The following is a 20,133-nucleotide window of genomic DNA, read 5'->3' as shown; positions in this document are numbered from 1 at the left end:
AATTAATAGCAGTGGCTATTCCCTAAGTAAAATTGATTAATAGCCATTAATGGACTTCTCCTCCAAGAACTTATCCAAACCTTTTTTGAACCCAGCTACACTAACTGCACTAACCATATCCTCTGGCAACAAATTCCAGAGCTTTATTGTGCGTGGAGTGAAAAAGAATTTTCTCCGATTAGTCTTAAATGTGCTACTTGCTAACTTCATGTAATGCCCCCTAGTCCTTCTATTAGAGATGTGAATCGTGTGATCGATCGTCTTAACGATCGATTTCGGCTGGGGGGGGGGAGGGAATCGGATCGTCGCAGTTTTGTTTTTTTAAATATCGTGTAAATTGTAAATCAGGGGAGGGCGGGAAAACTGGCACACTAAAACAACCCTAAAACCCACCCCATCCCTTTAAAATAAATCCCCCACCCTCCCGAACCCCCCAAAATGTCTTAAATTACCTGGGGTCTAGTGGGGGGGGTCCCGGTGTGATCTTCCACTCTCGGGCACACTAAAACAACCCTAAAACCCACCCCGACCCTTTAAAATAAATCCCCCACCCTCCCGAACCCCCCCAAAATGTCTTAAATGACCTGGGGTCCAGTGGGGGGGTCCCGGTGTGATGTTCCACTCTCGGGCCACGATAGAAATGGCGCCGGCGCTACCTTTGCCCTGTCATATGACAGGGCAAAGGTAGCGCCGGCGCCGGACCCCCGCTGGACCCCCAGGGACTTTTAGCCAGCTTGGGGGGGCCTCCTGACCCCCACAAGACTTGCCAAAAGTCCAGCGGGTGTCCGGGAATGACCTCCTGCACTCGAATCGTGTTGCCGTAATGCAAAATGGCTACGGCCATACAGCCGGCGCCATTTTGCAGTACGGCAATATGGCCATACGGCCGGCGCCATTTTGCAATACTTGTTGGAGGGGGCAGTTTCATATACACATATACACAGTCAGACATCAGTGAAGATTTTCTGTCATTTGAAGCAATAAAAGGTAAAAGAAGAGTTGATTTGTACAATGGACTCTCTGCCTCTAACTGCTTTTCTGTAGTTCCTCCGACTTAATATCATAGCAATATTAAGTCGGAGAAACTGAAAAAAGGATTAAGGTAAAACAAAAAAATTTTTTTTTAAATTCTTGCTGGCAGTCAGTTTAGGAAAACGGATGCTCAATTAAAAAGCGTCCATTTTCCTAACCGCACAGCCACCTCTCCTGGGCGCCTAATGCCTAGGAAGTGCTGGGGACGCACAATTTCCCCTAGCACCTCCTTCTTAATGCAGTGGCTCATTTGCCTGCTGCATCGCACGCCCAGGAGAGGAGGATGGGCATGCGTTAGAAAAGCAGGCTCTCAATCGTAAGTGCCCATTTTTCGTGCACAGATATTCCATCGGCCTGATCATGAGCAAAAAGGAATAGCTTCATGTTTGTAGGTTGGGTCAAAGCACCATGATCCTGCTGCTTCAAAAGGCAGTGCTGGCACCGGACCCAGCATGAGCACCAAACGGGCTTCATTGCCATCTTATTTTTTAAGTCATTTGTGATCTGTCTCGACACAGGTGCCCTGGAGCCATCCATTGTTTATGCCCTACAGGGTAAGCAGCCGTTTGTGCTGTCAGCAGAAAGTGGACTGAGCCAGTGGCCTGGAGTGGGCCTCTTAATGGTCAGGAGTGAGGTTTGAGCCAGGCTAGCAGCAAACAACATAAAAAGTAATTGACAGCAAGCGAGTGCCAGGGCCGCCCTCAGAGGCAGAATTAGCACAGCAACAGTAGGGGTGTATAAAAGGAGCCATGTACCTGATTGAGTCCCTAAGACTGAGCCAGACGTCAGAGTGTGACCTAATGGTGGGAAGTCTTTGAGGAAGACGCATGGACTTGTAGGAGCGCAGAATGTTTTTCCGTTTGGATCCTAGTGATGTTCCTGCCATACTGACTCCTACACTGTTCCTCCTCTCCTGCTGCAGCTTCGGGGCACCCTCACTGCTTCTTCTGCCACCTGGAGCTGGGCTCAGACCGAGAAGTGCCTTCCAGCTTTGTCCGCTACGTGGACATGGAGTTTGATATGCCCACCACGTCAGCATCCAAAGCTGCTGTCAGGTCTATCTCTGTAGAGGACAGGACAGAGGTCAGGAAATGGGTCAACTACTCAGCACACTACATCTGTAAGGTAAGGTCAGTGCGGGGTCGCAGGAGGAGTAGGAAACACTCCCTTAATTATATATTGACATTTGCATTTCTTGGGCTTCTTTTAACTTTTTTAAATTGCAGTGTGAAAGTACCACAATATCTCAGAAAGAAGCAGCCCCAGACGCTCCGCAGCAAGTGACCGAGCAGGATGGGCCTGCTGGGAAAATAAACTATGGGTGGATGCCCAGAGGTCTGCGAGCTCTACATGCTTACTGTACTCAGGAGAAGCAGGTCCTGGGAGCACTGGGGGGTTGGGCTTCACCCTCTATTCCCTGCTGATATTCGGCAGATTATATTCAGATACTGTAGGGATTTTCCTGTCCCCCAGAGGGCTCAGAATCTAAATTTGTACCTGAGGCAATGGAGGGTGAAGTGGGAGGAGCAGAGGGATTTTAACCCTGCTCTTCCTGGGTCACAGCCTGCTGCTCTAACCACTAGGCTACTCCTTATTTTCAGTACCAAATTAGTAAGCAGCAGGTTGATGATCACTTGTAATATTGTGATTTGGGTTTTTAAGTTCCTGCACCTTAGGATCTCAGCAACATTAGCAATCAGGACTGTATGGACTCCCACAGTCTCTCCATTCAAATGAGACCCATTTTAATAACTGTCATTCAGGGCCCGGGAGGCGGAGCTTTACTAAGCAGAGGTTAGAGTTTTTGGTCTCTGCGGCTGCGCGTGTGTTCCCGCGCGGGAAAGTAACAGATTTTCCTCAGTCTGTTTTTTTCCACGTGCGGGATCGCACACGCAGCTTTTTTCTCCTCGGTGTATTTTTTATATAATAGTCAGAAATGTCCAAAAAACAGAGCAGACCATCGGGATTTAAGCCCTGTTCATGTGGAAAGATGCTACCGCTGCCTCGGACCTGACCACAATCAGGGCGACTGCGAATATTGTGCTCGCATGTTGCCGAGGGCCCAAAGGCGCGCTGCCTTTTCATCACAAGATGAGAGAGTTTCAGAGCGGCGCTGGGGTCTCCCATACCCCTCCTTCAGAAGCGCAGTCTTTGCCAGGGCTATCGAAACATCAGGCCCCATCTGTGAAGAGGGCCTCGTCGTAGGACCCCAAGACCTCCAGGCCTGGAGGTTTGATGGGGCCTGTGAGTACAAGACAGGCCCATGAAAAAATATTGACAAAGAACCGAGGGTCGCACCGACATGCGACCCAAAAGCAGAGACCAGGGACGTGGTTCGCAAAGGCCTACAACTGGAAAACCCAAAAATCAGATGCCGAGGCCAAAGCTCCCAATGCCAGCCCCGACGCATATAGCGCCGAGATCAGAGCATCGAGAACCAAGCGCATCGCTTCCGGCGAGGAGCCTGGTGCAACCGAAACCCAAACATCACGTACCAACGCCGACTCAACAGGCGCCGAAGCTGGCACAAATAGTCCATTGAGCACTGAAACCGACGCACCGATCACAGAAGCCGACTCACTCGACGCAAAAACGAGGACATTCGTTCCAGAGTAGATCTCATTTGACACACTCTACCTCCGTTGAAACGATGCCGGTGTATATTTTATTTATTTATTTTGAATTCTTATATACCAACATTCTTGTATAATATACAAATCATATCGGTTTACAATACAATAGAACAATCGCGGCAAACGCGTTACATTAAAACATAGCGTCTAATAGAATATAATACAATAGCACATTCACTACTAAGGCGTTACCTAAAACAGCAACAATAGAATATAAATATGCAAACATATGGACAAATACGAATGTAGCATAAAGGGGTCCTAAAGAATATAGGCACGATAAAACTTTAAAGCATTAATAGTTAACGTTCACATGATCCGTAAGTCTTAACTTTCATACCTAAGTAGAGTAGTTCGGGATACTTGGGTGAGGGTGACAACTGGTGTTAAGAGAGGGACAAGGGAAAGGGTAGAGAGAAAAAAGGGGGGGGGGATGAGAGGCAGAGCTGTTAGGACGAAAGGAGAGGACCAGGCTAAGATATATAATAAGGAGAGATCCTGGATCCCAATTATGACCTGTTATGTCCTTTAACCGGTGTCAGAATGGTCTGGGGATTCCGGGAAGGCTTGTCTGAAAAGCCATGTTTTGAGGAGTTTCTTAAATGTTTGATGGCAAGGTTCTTGACGGAGCTCCGGTGGCAGAGAGTTCCAAAGGGTAGGCCCTGCTGTCGAAATTGCACATTTTCTTAGTGCGGATTTGACCGGTGGGGCGTATAATGTTCCTTTGTATGCATTTCTGATTGGTCTGTCTGATGTATGTGGACAGAGTTGAGAGCTTAGTTTAAGATGGGCGATGCCATGTATGTCCTTGTGGATCATCATTAAGGCTTTAAAGGTGATCCTCGATTTTATGGGGAGCCAGTGAAGGAAATGAAGGATGGGCGTGATATGGGCTCTCTTGTTTGAGTTAGTAAGTATCCTCACCGCGGCATTCTGGACCATCTGTAGGGGTTTGATGGTTATCGCTGGGAGACCTAGCAGGAGGGAATTGCAGTAGTCTAACTTTGTGAGGATAATTGACTGGACTACTAGACGGAAGTCTCTAAAATGCAGGAGAGGTTTCAGATTTTTGAGAACTTGTAGTTTAAAAAAACATTCTTTAGTTGTGTTGAGGACGAATGATTTTAAGTTGAAGTGGTTATCGAACCGAACCCCTAGGTTCCTGACGGAAGGGGAATGGTTGAATGTTTTAGCGAATTGGGAGGCGCTTTGAGAGTTTAGGAGAACGTGGTTTTCGTCTGGCGAAATGATGAGGATCTCGGTCTTGTTTGGATTGAGGATAAGGTTAAGGCTGGTGAGCAGATTATTGGTGGATTGTAGACAGCTGTTCCAGTGTGTCCAGGTTTTTTGTAAGGATTCAGTGATTGGTAGAAGAATCTGTACGTCGTCAGCCAATATGTAATAAATTAGTTTGAGGTTGGAAAGTAATTGGCACACTGGCAGCAGATAAATGTTAAAGAGTGTGGGGGAGAGGGATGATCCTTGCGGGACTCCCAGGGTCGATTTGATTGGGTGTGATTCCTTGTTATTGATCCTGACCTTGTAGAATCTATTCTCAAGGAGCGATTTGAACCAACTGTGTGCTTCTCCTTGAATACCGATATCAGATAAGCGCTCCAGTAGGATGGAGTGATTAACCGTATCGAAGGTGGCCGATAAGTCGAGAAGTGCGAGAAGGTAAGGTTGTTTTCTTTCCAGATTGAGAAGGAAGGTGTCCGATAGTGAGGTTAATAAGGCTTCAGTATTTTGGGATTTTCTGAATCCGAACTGGAAGGGGGGAGAGAATGTTGTTCTCCTCTAGGTATTCAGACAGTTGTTTATTAACAATTCTTTCCATGACTCTGGAGATCAAGGGTAAGTTTGCTATTGGACGGAAGTTCGTGGGGTCAGATGTCGGAAGGTTAGGTTTTTTTAGTAAGGGTTTTAGAATGGCTAGTTTTAGTTGGTCTGGAACCCTTCCTTGTGTTAAGGAGCAATTAATGATGTTAGCTAACGATTTTGAAATGATGTTTGGGATGGAGAGAAGTAGATTTGAGGGTATTGCGTCCAGCGGGTGAGAAGCAGGTTTTAGCTTCTTGAGGATGATTTCAATTTCCAGTGACGATGGAGTCTCAAAGGATGTTAGTTTGACGTTCCGAATAGTTGTTGAAGTGCTGGAGGGGAGGGTTGTCGGTTGGGAGGTGGAGAGAGGCTTAAGGAGGTTAATTATCTTATTTTCAAAGAAGATGGCCAGCTCTGTGGCTTTATAGGATGCTTGCTCATCGGGAATGAGAGGGGGCGAGGGTTTTGTGAGAGATGAGACAAAATACCCATAAATCCCTGTCTCTAACCCATAAATCCCTGTCACTAACAACACGGGATAGAGATGGGGCCACTAAACGTCAATGACTTTCACTGACTAAGGGGCCCAGCCATCGTAAAAGGCATGAGGCGAGCGTCAATGCTTCGTTATTGAATTAGAATATACATTTGTTCTTTATAGTTTAGAAGTTATATTATGTTCTACTGAAATCCGTTATTTATGTAAAGCCTGTTGCTTTCATTTGTTTACACTCTATAAATCCTGTTATGTGTAAAGCCTTTTGCTAATTTATTGTTTACTGTAAACCGAGGTGATGTATATCTATACGTGCCGTGGTATATCAAAATCACTAAATAAATAAATATGTCCACCATTCCAAACACAGGTATGAATATGCTGACAAGATGACTCATAGATCTGACCCAAGTCTCTTTGAATCCAGCTCATCGCACCATACACTAGCATCAAGAGCTACCTCCACCTCGGGGGCCAACGTAGTGCGGATACCATCTTCCGCTACCTCCTCTTCTTCTCACAGCCTATCTGGAAGTCAGCACAATCACATTCACGACCTGGGACGAGGATCTCTCACAACCATCCCCTAAGAAGAAGAAACATGAGAAACAAGCTCGACCCAAGGGTCTGAAACCTTTACACTCGGACCCTGACTCACTGAGAGCAGTACCATCTCCGGCACAACCTACTCGGCCACAAATACCGTCTCAGGCACAACAAGCATTCTCCACTTTGTCGCAGGCATTATCAGGATTCTTTGAGAGCCTTCAATCATCGTTCAATTTGCCTCATGAGTCCTCCTCCAGTTCTCCTGAACCACCGCAGGCCTCCAGAGAACAGTCTGAAGAGCCCTCACAGTCACCAAGCTTGCTCCTGCCTACTTCACCAGCTCACAGAGCTACATCACCTCGGGACTTGATTTCCCCTCAATCTTCACCAAATTCTTCTACCGGGTATCCCTCTGAACTGCCAGAACAACCACAAGAGCCATATTCACCACCCAAAGACCTGTCCTATCCGAAATTTCTGGACAAGTTGGGGACTATATTGCACGTGGACGTACAGAAACATCCAGATCCCAGAGTTGAAACACTGGGGCTTTTAAAAATCTTTAATGCTCCAAGGGAACCAACATCTCTTCCCCCGCAAGAGGTGTTGCACAGCGTGCTTCAGAAGTCTTGGGAAACTCCATACTCACTTTCGGCCATCTCAAGGAAAACCGATCTCAAATTCCGTATGTGTAAGTTGTCACATTACACCTTACCACAGTTGCCACATGCGTCCATAGTGGTCAAGTCCGCTATGCAGTGTTCTAAAAAATCAAAAACGCACGCCTCTAACCCACCGGGATGGGATAATCGGTATTTGGACGAGTTCGCAAGACGAATATATCAAAACTCTATGTTAGCCGCTCGCAAACAGCACCACCAGTTCTACATGGTGCAATACATGTATGAGTGTATTCAGGCAACGAAAGGGATGCTCACCTCAACTGGGGAGCCGATTCCACCTCCACTCCAAGACATGGAGGAGTGTTCTAGACAACTACTGCGCGCGGTGTATGAGGGGTTTTAAACCTCGTCTAGAGCTTCAGCTGCGGCCATTGCAGCTCGCAGGATAGCATGGCTCCGAGCTAGTGCTATCAGAGAAGACCTACATGATAAGCTCGCCAGCTTACCATGTACAGGAGACAGTTTGTTCGGGGATCGTTTCCAGGACACAGTTACCAAACTTAAAGATCAGTCCTTAATGGCTTCATCCCATTTTTCTTCTTCTTGACGCTACTTCGGCACTTCTCGTCGGCAGCAGTTTTCATGCTGTCCTTATAGGTTTTACCAACATGCCAACGGCTCAGCCACATCAGCAACAGCAAAGGAGGGGAAAACCAAGAAACCAACAGCAACAGGGCCAACAGCCTGCAGCCCCGGTAAAGTCAACGCAGTCTTTTTAATGAGCCACCACTACACCAAGCACCCCCGGGAAGGATCACATCTCACCTCCCAGCTTGGGAAGCTATAACATCCGATCACTGGGTTCTCGATATTGTAAAACACGGATATCAGCTACAGTTTACAACCAAGCCCTTACTTCCTCACCTCGCAATTCGATTACCACAGAAATCTCATCCCCCAACTCAGAGAGGGAAGTTGCCTCACTCCAACAACAATGAGCAATCCGGCTGATTCCCCCGAAAGCCCGGGGCACAGGCTTCTATTCCCCATATTTCCTCATTCCCAAGAAATCCAGTGGCCTTCGTCCAATTCTGGATCTCCGGGATTTGAACAAATTTCTGGTCCGAGAAAAATTCAAAATGGTGTCCCTAAAATCAATTCTACCACTCCTCCAACCCAATGATTGGATGTGCTCAATAGACCTGAAGGATGCCTATACCCACATTCCAATCCACCCATCCTTGTGGCAATACCTATGCTTTCGATACAAGCATCAACACTACCAATACAAAGTTTTTCCTTTTGGCCTATCAACAGCACCCAGAGTATTCACCAAATGTATGGTGGTGGTGGTGGCTTACCTCCATCAACAAGGTATGACAATCTTTCCATATCTGGATGATTGGCTGATAGTAGCCTCGACTCCAGGCAAACTGATCGAGCATTTTCAGCAGGTGGTTGATTGTTTACACGGGTTGGGGCTTGTGATCAATCTTGATAGTCTTGGGCCATATGGCGGCAGCTATTTTCACAGTCCCCAACACCAGACTACATATGCGGCGTCTGCAGTGGGGCTTGAAATGTCAATGGAAACAACACTCGCAACCTTTGACAAAACGCTTGATGCTCATGTCCGAAATGAAGAGGGATATAACTTGGTGGCTCATCAAGTCCACACTATCAAAAGGAGCGTTGTTCAGCACCCCTCCCCCCCCCCCCCCCCCCCCCAACGCAGTACTGACCACCAATGCGTCTCGCAAGGGTTGGGGAGCACATCTAGAATTTTTCGAAACACAGGACTATGGTCGACACCGGAACAAACCTTACAGATAAGCTTATAGGAACCCAGAGCAATTCAAAACGCCCTGCAAGCATTTCAAAAGCACCTGCGGGGCCGCAGAGTCAAAATCTACACGGACAACAAGTGGCAATGTTTTACATAAACAAGCAAGGAGGGTCCGGTTCATGGTCTCTGTGCAGGGAAGCCCTCTTAATCTTTGAGCAAGCACATCGAAATTCGATACATTTACAGGCAACTTACCTGCCGGGAGTAGCCAATACAAGAGCAGACAGACTAAGTCGAATATTTCATCCACACGAATGGTCCCTCAATCAACATAAGAAATTGCCATGCTGAGTCAGACCAAGGGTCCATCAAGCCCAGCATCCTTTTTTCCAACAGAGGCCAAACCAGGCCACAAGAACCTGGCAATTACCCAAACACTAAGAAGATCCCATGCTACTGATGCAAATTAATAGCAGTGGCTATTCCCTAAGTAAACTTGATTAATAGCCGTTAATGGACTTCTCCTCCAAGAACTTATCCAAACCTTTTTTGAACCCAGTTACACTAACTGCACTAACCACATCCTCTAGCAACAAATTCCAGAGCTTTATTGTGCATTGAGTGAAAAAGAATTTTCTCCGATTAGTCTTAAATGTGCTACTTGCTAACTTCATGGAATGCCCCCTAGTCCTTCTATTATTTGAAAGTGTAAATAACTGATTCACATCTACTCATTCAAGACCTCTCATGATCTTAAAGACCTTTATCATATCCCACCCTCAGCTGTCTCTTCTCCAAACTGAACAGCCCTAACCTCTTCAGCCTTTCCTCATAGGGGAACTTTTCCATCCCCTTTATCATTTTGGTTGCCCTTCTCTGTACCTTCTCCATCGCAACTATATCTTTTTTGAGATGCGGCGACCAGAATTGTACACAGTATTCAAGGTGTGGTCTCACTATGGAGCGATATAGAGGCATTATGACATTTTCAGTTTTATTAACCATTCCCTTCCTAATAATTCCTAACATTTTGTTTGCTTTTTTGACTGCTGCAGCACACTGAGCCGATGATTTTAAAGTATTATCCACTATGATGCTCAAGGAATATTCCTGCAATGGGGGGTCCCATCGATGGACTTCTTTGCTACAGAGACAAACGCTCAAGTTTCGCGTTTCTGCTCGCTTTGGCCCAGTCAGAACAGAGTCGCACAAGATGCTTTCCTAATTCCTTGGACAGAAAGCCTGATGTATGCCTTTTCTCCCATACCACTCATTACCAGGACAATTCAAAAATGCATAGCAGATGCGGCTCAACTAATACTAATAGCCCCAGCTTGGCCCAGGCAACCGTAGTACAGCTACCTCTTACGCCTCTCGATCAAAGACCCGATTCGACTACCAGATCAACCAGATCTTTTAGTTCAAGAGCAGGGAACGCTCCTACACCCGCTACACTCGTCCCTCCATTTGAAAGCGTGGAGGTTGAACGGTTCCTCTTGACTGAACAAGGCGTATCCACTACAGCCCAAAAGATCCTTCTGGAATCCAGGAAGCAATCAACTAGACAAAATTACAGTTTCAAATGGAAATGTTACTCTGCCTGGTGCACATCCAAGGGTATTCCACCGTTAGACTGCTCTCCAGAGATGCTCATGGATTACCTCCATACATTATACACGTCTGGACTGGCAACATCCTCCATAAGAGTTCACCTTAGTGCCAGAGCAGCATATCATAGACCATATAACAGTCATCCTATCTCCAGTCACCCTTTGCTTTCTCTTTTCATCAAAGGGTTATCACACCTTTGTCCACCAATCTCTAAACCACCAGTTCCAGGAAACCTGAACATAGTCTCGGAACAACTCATGCTCTCCCCATTCAAACCAATGGATTTGGCCCACATAAAGTACCTTACGTGGAAAGTAGTATTTCTTGTGGCAGTAACATCCACATGACGAGTTAGCGAATTACAGGCCTTAGTTCACTATGCTCCATATTTACAATTTTATCAGGACAATTTTATCAGGACTCACCCAGCCTTTCTTCCAAAGGTGGTATCACAGTTCCACCTGAACCAGACGTAGAGCTACCAACATTTTTCCCTAAGCCTCATTCTAATGATAGGGAGCGCTTGCTATACACTGGACTGCAAGCAAGCATTGGCATACTACAAGGAAAGGACACACTCCGACTCCTGTACTTCTCAACTATTTGTCTCGTTCAACCTGATTGCACCTGGACTGCCAGTAGCTAAATGAACCATCTCAAGCTGGATAGCGCAGTGTATCCAATTCTGCTATGAGAAACAGAAGTTACCTCTAACGTCTTTTCCTAATGCTCACCAAGTCAGGGCAGTAGTTGCCTCAATAGCACATCTCAGAAATGTATAACCCGTGGACATTTGCAAAGCAGCTACATGGTCATCTCTTCACACCTTCACAGCGCACTACTGCCTGGATGAGCAGGCAGCCGCTGATGCGAAGATAGGGCTAGCTATCCTGCAGTCTCTATCAATTTAACTAAGTCAACTACCACATTGGGTAGATCACGCAAGAACAATAGACCTATATCAAAGTTCGTGATCGGGAGCTTGGGACTCCCATGACAGTATGGCTAATTCAGCCCTGCTATCAACGGGAAAAAGCAAGTTTGCTTACAGTAGATAGCAGGATGAATTAGCCATGCTGACCCTCCCTCCTCTCTGGTAGTCGACCTTCTATTCTGCTACGCCTAAGCTTAATTACAGACCGAAGAGAATATGTTACTTTCCTGCACGGGAACACATGCTCAGCCGCAGAGACCAAAAACTCTTACCTCTGCTTAGTAAAGCTCCGCCTCCGGGCCCTGACCATGGCTCCCAGGCCATGACAGCATGGCTAATTCATCCTGCTATCTACGGAAACACCGTTTACGGTAAGCAAACTTGCTTTTCCACATTTTACAGGCAACATGATGGAAGACTATGTGTGTGTGTATGTCATTGGACATAGAGCGGAAGGTGTAAGGCGTAGCCCTCTCTTCTCTGCTCTGTCAGCCCCATGCTTACCTCTTCTCCTTATGTCTGACAGAAGAGGGGCTTTTCTTTACTCCCTGCTGAGTGCTCTGTGCAGGGCAGGAGAGGAGGAGCTCTATCCCTTTTCGCATCCCCTCTCTCCCCTCCTGTTCTCTGCTCTGGGAAGGGAGGGACTGCAGCAGGAAGCAGACTTGGTAGGCAGCAAATCTTCAGTTGGCTTCCTGCCCCCAGATTTTTGCCACCTTGGGTGTATGCCTAGTGTGCCTATTGGCTTATCCAGGCTATGCTTATATGCACGTGGGTTTCCTCTCCATAGTCAATAGTTATAACACAAGCTGGATAACTTTGCATTCACAAAACGTAGAAAACTCTGTTTCTGCCAGAAAGGACCCCTCTCTGCTCATAGTCTTCTGGCTCCCTCTTGTGTTCAATCTTCAGTGTTATTATTAAAAAATGTATTGCTTGCTTGCTCCAATCTTCCTGGCGAGTTACATAAAAACATCCATAATTAAAATACAGACAATGTAAAGTAATAACATTGTCAATCCCTCCTCATACCAATCAAGATGACAGCAGCAGAAACCAAATTAGACTGAGTCGCCTGCTGGGGAAAAAAAGAGGCTTTAAAATGATTTTTAAACAGTTTCTGACATTAAATGCAGCCCAGCTGAGCAAGGAGCGAGTTTCACAGTGTAGGGCTGATGACCTCCCAGAATTATTAATAGACCTTCTCTCTGCAAGAAGACATCTTACGTCCTGGTGATGTCTGTCTGTGAGGGACCCCCACCACCAGGCAAAAAAAACGCCAGAGAGAGTGGGCCGAAACTCCATCTCCCATTCCTTGAGAAGCTGCAAGGGAAATCTGACTGAGGGTGGCCACGTTAGCGGGGGCTATGCATTGCCAGTTTTCTAGCACTAGGGACGTGCAGGCCAAAGCCATTTGCTTTGGAATAGAGGGAAATGGCTGGAGCAGTCGTATACCATCAAGACAGTCCTCTCTTGCTTGTTACACACATGTGCTGGTGGAAAGAATTGCCGTTTGCACTTCTGTGCACACTCTCCCAGCATACACTTTTTCCACCCGTCTTTGCTGTGATAAGGACAAACACTTGGAAGTCCATATTCAGAGGCATTTAGCTGGATAACCAGGGCAGGCGGGGGAGGTACTAGACGGACTAGGCAGCCTCCTAGGGCACCATAAGTGGGCAGGATGCCATAGGTTGACGTGAGGGCAGCATTTGTTTTTTTTCTTAAAGCGAGAAATTCAGGCAGCATTTATGAAAGTGAAGGAGTTGTGCACTGAGACGTGGATGTTGACGAGGTCTTGGAATGGAGCTCTGGCGAGGCAGGTAGTGTGAATCTCAGTGAGTGAGGGAGACCGAGAGGTCACGAGATGGGGGTGATGATGTCAGTGCCTAGGACAGCAGGGTGGCCTCGCACCGGCACTGTAGATAATTCATAGGTAATCCGGCTAAATGCCAACATTTGAATATTTTGGGCAGTTTGCTGGCTAAATTTAGCTGGATAACATAGAGCTCTTCCAGGGGTGTTTCTGGGAAGAGTTATCCGGCTAACTCTGGTTATGCTCTAGAGCTGTTCCAAAGTTATCTGGATAAACTTATCCAGATATCTTTAAGGTAACCGTCTGTATTCAGTAGTGCAGCTACAACACTGAATATACCTCCAAATTTATCCAGCTAACTTTGCAATCCAGCCAGTGACTGAATATGGGTCTCTTGGCTTTTAGCCTTTATGAAAAATGTCCAGTTTTTGCAGATTTCTTTACTTTAAACTTTAATAGAAACAAGAAAACACAAAAGAGTTCATTTCCACTCCAGATACCGTTCTGTGGTGGTGTAAGAATGGATTTGTGGTTTGTACAGAGCTCTCCTGTCCATTCCAATCTCAGCCAGCAGAGGGCAGTATCAATGAAGAACAAAGGGACATGTGCTGCGTTCTTTTTTGTTTCCTGATTGTTAGTTTGTTCATATTATTTTTTTTTCTTTAATTGGCAGGTGGAGATAGAGCAGAAAAAGAGCCTGAATCTAGAGCTAGAGGGAGAAGAAACGGACAGTCCTGGGGAGTGCACGCCACAGTAGCGGCAGATGCTGATGGCATTCAGACAAAACTTCCGGATGGTGCCACAGTTGGGCGCACCTTTCTGCCCTGGATGGGAGATGCCGACTGTAGCTGGCATGTTTCCTTTTTCTGCAGGGGAGTGGGGGTGTCCTCCAAGATATCCATCCACAAGGCCGCTTTGGGGGTTGTCTCTCCTGCTGCCAATCTTATACCTTGCCTATATCCCTTGACTTCCCAAAATCATTGAAATTTCCAGAACTTTAACCAAGTTGGGATACAGCTGTGCCAATCAGTGCGTCAAGTGCCAGTGCCAACCCAGTGTTTGGCAGCAAAGAACTCAGATTCCTGAGTACCTTTACATCCGCAGTTCAGTCACTGTTTGCAAAAGGTGTGCCCCCTTTTATACAGTCAGTTCTGTTTTGATAGCAGACGTTCTCTGGCCAGTTTTGGGTTCTTACTGGATGCTGGGTCGGTGTGAGGTCTGTACAGGTCTCTGATGCTGATCCTCACAGTAAGACTCGGATTGCTATAAATTTGTCTAATGGTGTGAGGGGCTGCGTGAGCAGAGTGGTCGCAGTTTTTGAAAACTTTTTTGTTGTCTCAGGAATGCCAGAGAAAAGAGGAAGACAAATTTTTCAGCAAGCAAATTTGGTTACTTTTTAATATCACAACATTCATAAGGTGCCTCCAACCAAGGACATTGTAAAACCAATCTGCTTATAATCGAAGTGGAAACGAGAGGTGACATAAGGTGATGTGGCAGAAGCAGGACTCAGTTCTCAGCCTTTTATTGTAACCACTGGTCACCAGCTCCCCATATATACGAAACTTCCCCTGAATGGAAACTGAATCTATGATGGAGACAGATTGATCCTAGCCACTGGAACTTGTGAGGAATGCTCAAAGGCTCTCTGCCATGTGTTCAGAAATCAATGGGCACGCAAAGACCATGCACACCTCCCAGGATCAGAGCCCCAGGAGTGTGGTGATTCATCTCTCACACCCAAGAAGCACTGAAGCACTTAGAATATTATAAGGAGTTTTATTTTGTATTTCTAGACTGCCTTTCTGATTTTAGCTCAAGGCAGGTTTCAGTAAGTCCCTGCCCCAAAGAGTTTACAAACTAAATGGAATTGGGAGATAACATGATTTACCCAAGGTCACAAGGAGTGTGAGTGGAAGAAGCAGAATCCGAACCCTGGTTTGCAGCCTATTGCTGAAATCATTAGGCCATGCCTTCCTTCTCCTTCTCCTCATCTTTTATTTATAGACCACCTTATCACTAAAGTAGCATCCGATGCACTTAACAACAATGAATAATAATAATTAGCAATTTCTATAAAAATATACAATAATTACAATACAGTAATATCCACAGACTGTGGTAGAAAACATAAAAGTAATCCGTTACAACATAAAGAATTAAAAACAGAAATCCTCTATTTTTTAAGATGTCCCGCACATAGCCGCTATGATGATAATCCTCAGCAAATCAGGCAACAAAAGGCTGAGCCAAGGAACAGCCTACTAAAAAAAAAAACAAATCACAGGGATTAGCTTAACTTCCAGATATAAGCAAAGTCGGGCAAAAGCCAGGTCTTCACTTTTTCTGCTAAAGAAGGCGATCCGGGGTCAGGCGTGTTCCGTAGGGAAGGGCTGGTGCAAGAGAAGGCCTGGCTCTGTGTACCAGCTCGTCGTGCTCCCGCAAGCCATTGCCTACTGAAGGTGAATAATGGGTCAGCTGCCTTCTTGAGAAGGTCATGTCCAAAGGCATTGCTGCAGGCAAATGGAGTCTTTGAACATTCCCTACCCTAAACCTGCACGGAACGTTATGTGCATGGCGCCACTCCGTGCGTGTCTGTGCACGCAGATAGGAGAAGCATTCCCAAGGGTGGGGGAGGGGAGGAGTCAACACTTTTGGGTAGGTGCATATTTTCCTGAAAAAGTATGCAAACAAATCTGATACATTTGTTTTGAAGGGGGTAATAAACATGTAGACAAAGATGAACAGGTAGATGTAGTTTATTTGGATTTTCAGAAGGCGTTTGACAAAGTGCCTCATGAGAGGCTTCTAAGAAAATTAAAAAGTTATGGGATAGGAGGTGATGTCCTTTCATGGATTACAAACTGGTTAAAAGACAGAAAACAGAGTAGGATTAAATGGTCAATTTTCTCAGTGGAAAAAGTTGAACAGTGGAGTGCCTCAGGGATCTCTACTGTGACCAGTGCTTTTCAATTTATTTATAAATGATCTGGAAAGGAATACGATGAGTGAGGTTATCAAATTTGCAGATGACACAAAATTATTCAGAGTAGTTAAATCCCAAGCAGATTGTGATACATTACAGGAGGACCTTGCAAGACTGGAAGATTGGGCATCCACATGGCAGATGAAATTTAATGAGGACAAGTGCAAGGTGATGCATATAGGGAAAAATAACCCTTGCTGTAGTTACATGATGTTAGGTTCCATATTAGGAGCTACCACCCAGGAAAAAGATCCAGGCATCATAGTGGATAAAACATTGAAATCGTTGGCTCACTATGCTGTGGTGGACAAAAAAGGAAACAATGTTAGGAATTATTAGGGAGGGAATGGCAAATAAAACAGTGGATGTCATAATGCCTCTGTATTGCACTATGGTGAGACCGCATGTAGAATACCGTGTGTAATTCTGGTCACCACATCTCAAAAAAGATATAGTTACATTGGCGAAGGTGCAGAGAAGGGCAACCAAAATGATAAAACGGCATGGAACGGCTCCCCTATGAGGAAAGGCTAAAGAGGTAGAAATCTACAAAATCATGAAAGGACTTGAATGGGTAAATGTGAAACGGTTATTTAGTTGTATGGATAATACAAGGACTAGGGAGCACTCCATGAAGTTAGCAAGTAGCACACTTAGAACAAATTGGATAAAATTCTTTTTCACTCTGTGCATAGTTAAGCTCTGGAATTCATTGCCAGAGTTTGTTGTTAAGGCAGTTAGTGTAGCCAGGTTTAACTGCTATTAATCAATAGGGAATAACCACTGCTTGTTGCTGGCATTAGTAGCATGGGATCTTTTTAATGTTTTGGTACTTGGGACTTGGATTGGCCGCTGTTGGAGACAGGATATTGGGCTTGATAACCTTGGTCTGACCCAGTATGGCATAGCGTGTTCTTGTTATTATGTTCACAAATAGCTGGTGTGGGTTTGTGCAAGAAATCTTTCTCCACTCAGGTCACAGGGAATTTTTTTCTCTTGAAAATCAAGGTAAAGTCTGCAGTTAAAAAGTGCCTGCAGCCTTTACCCGACAGTGCCCAGTTTGAAAGTCATTCCCTAAATGCACAGGACCACAGAGCCATCATTAAAAGAACTTTAAAGCAAACCAGTGCAGCCAGAACAAAGCTGCAGTTATTCTCTCACCAGGCGGGCAGCAGAATATCAAGAGCCGCACAGAGAACAAATCACAGCCATCAAGATGAGAAAGTAGAAAAGCAGCTTTATCTAGGAGCAGCTGAAGGTGTTGGGTTCTAGCTAACTGGAAAAAAGCTGATGGAGCTGCTACCCTCACATGGTGGTCCACAGATAATGACGTATGTAAAACAACGCTGAGGGTCCTAACCTGAGAATTAAAAGGCGGGGTAACTCTCGTAAAGTCACTGCCTTTTCTAGCTCATCCACAGGCTTCTTACTTGCCCACAGTGTGTCAGTCTTGCTGGGGTTAATTTTTAGCTTCCAGTGCTTCCTCCATAAAGCACTGTTTGTCAGACAGACGGATAACACTCTGAGTCGGCCCCGCAAAGAGATGATAATTAATGTTATGTTCTTCCATTATTTCTCCCAGCAATCTCAGATAAACATTGAAGAAGGAGGGTCAACACCACCGAGTCTTGCAGACCCCCCACAATCCGAGTGGAGCCCACGTCACCTAGCATAACTGTTTGGTATTTCCCTAGTTGAAAGGACCTTATCCATTCTAGTGTCTGCCCCAGCCCCCCTTCTTCTGTGTATGGACCCCTGTAAATACATGAGCCTGCAGGACGCTGGTCTCCACTTGCTGGCTGTCCAGCAATGACGGGTCTTGGCTCACAGCATGGTGATGGGATGCAGCCTTCCCATGTGCCTCAGTTTCCATCCTTAGTTTTAATCTCTTTTATTGCAAGATGTGAAAGTCGGGAGTCAGAGGAGGAACACGTCCCTTTCCACCCCTTTTTTAGGCCTGGGGGTGGGAGTTCCCATACTCACTGCAAACGCATTTTAAGAAAACTTGATCTGATTGGCTATGAGAACTCATGTGACCAGTGTGCTGTTTGCCAAGATTTTCTTGATTACACCTGAGATCTTGACATGAACATAGGAGGGTGCAAGCTATAAATATTTTTAAATAAATAAAGGCAGAGCAGCTTCGGGGATAGCCAGATGACCCTCACAGGGCACCTACGGCAGACATCTCGCCAAGGCAAAATAAATGTACAGTAGAAAATCATGTGGAAACAGTTTTCAAATCCTGATTTTCAATATACAGTTGTGTGGAAACAGTAGACGTAACCACAGGAGTGTGATGGTGGTGTGCCTACCAGGCCTCCTGTGAAAATGCCACAATGTCACACTTTTCTGAGTGGATACATGTGCCCTTTTTACACCCAAATCTTTTGAAAGCTTAGTTTAAACGTGTTGAGGTTTTCTTGTTCTTTAAAAAAAAAAAAAAATCGAAGAAGAAGATGAAAGTGATCTCCAGAAATGACTAAAAAGTTGGAGTACACCAGTTATTTGGCTTCCAGAGACATGCTGATAATTTCTCAGTATAGATAAAGTATGACCCCCAGCCCCGCAAAACTGCCAATACAATTAAATCGCCTATATAGTGAGTTTAGGTGGTTGATGCCACCAATATTTCCACAGCAGGGACTGTATCTATCAGGGTTAGACAAAAGCAGCCATCCATGTTCCCAGCAGCAGAGCAGAGGAGTCTTTTGCAGCATCACAGTATTTTTCAAATATGAAGAAGACTATGTAGCCTAGCCGGCAGCTCCTGGCCTATCTCATATCAGTTACTGCATTGAAATAAGTTGGGCTAAGGGTGCAAGGAGGTTTCCTCCATTTTATGCCTCTATGTCTAATCCTTCTTCTTTCCACGGCTCTCCCGTTCTGTGCCTCGCATTCACACAAGTGATTTCTGGAGCTCCGCGCAGTGACATCATACTCTGCAGTGCATCATGGGAATGCACAGCTTCTGGAAACTGAGATGGCTGCTCTTGCTCCCTCTTTCCTTGCTCTTTGTTTTTGCCCTCCATCTTCGATCTCCCCCCCTCCCCAGCTCGTTGGCTGTCTTCCCGCCTTTTCCCTGTCTGGCCGGCCCCATTTCATTAATATTTTGCATTTACAATTTTCAAGTGAAAGAAGACATGAGGAAAAACCTCTGAGGTAGATAAAACAGGGAGGGAGTTTGCATTTGTGTGCTTTGGAATTTCTAAGATCTTTTCCTTAATAAACTTTGCTTGTTTTGAGCGTCATTTTCTAGTTATCAGGAAAGATTTTATCCTGATTCATGAGCCTGTGTGCTGCCTTCACAGCCTTTTTATGTGAGATATAGGTGCCATATTTTTTTATTAAGGAAAAAAAAAACATTTTTCAAGAAATAAAAACTTATTTATTAAAGCCAAGAACTGGGAAAAGAAGACTATTTGTTCTCTTCCTGCTTTTTGTAAGTAAATCTAACACTGTACTGTATTAGTTACTGAAATGGCCTATAAAGATGTATTTTTTAATGTGTGGGGACTGCAGATGCATGCCAGAACTTTTCGAAACCTAGAAATTGTTTACATGTAACGAGCATGCATCTGATCGGATCTCAGCCTTTTGGAGTCAACCCGATCAGGACTTTTTTTGCAGATGTATTTTGTGTGTTCCCCCGGATGTTCCCTTGTTCCTGAGAGTCCCCTCGAAAAGATCCCTGGCTGATATAAAAAAAAACCCCACCTCTACAATTGGAGCTCACTTGTACCATGGCTGGCTTCTAAAGCTGCTGGTCTTTACGCAACAAAATTCAGAAATGCTCCACACCGAGGAGTGCATCATGCCCAGGCTGCGGGCCAGCGCCGGAGAGTCCAG

The 20,133-nt window shown here is 45.5% G+C and overlaps 1 protein-coding gene across 1 annotated transcript in view; it reads left to right on the top strand.

Moving 5' to 3' along the window:
• The window catches only part of STON2 (stonin 2), a 116,405-nt gene extending 100,272 nt beyond the window's left edge, over positions 1-16,133 (top strand). The window contains exons 6-7 of the mRNA XM_029597707.1: positions 1,955-2,157; positions 13,972-16,133. Coding sequence (XP_029453567.1) covers positions 1,955-2,157; positions 13,972-14,055 — 287 coding nt within the window. The 3' untranslated portion in view covers positions 14,056-16,133. The remainder of the gene's footprint in view (positions 1-1,954; positions 2,158-13,971) is intronic.
• The last annotated feature ends 4,000 nt before the right edge of the window (positions 16,134-20,133 follow it).

The sequence above is a fragment of the Rhinatrema bivittatum genome, chromosome 4, assembly GCF_901001135.1.
Source record: "Rhinatrema bivittatum chromosome 4, aRhiBiv1.1, whole genome shotgun sequence".
NCBI lineage: Eukaryota > Metazoa > Chordata > Amphibia > Gymnophiona > Rhinatrematidae > Rhinatrema > Rhinatrema bivittatum.
This window is presented reverse-complemented; position numbering and strand designations above follow the sequence as displayed.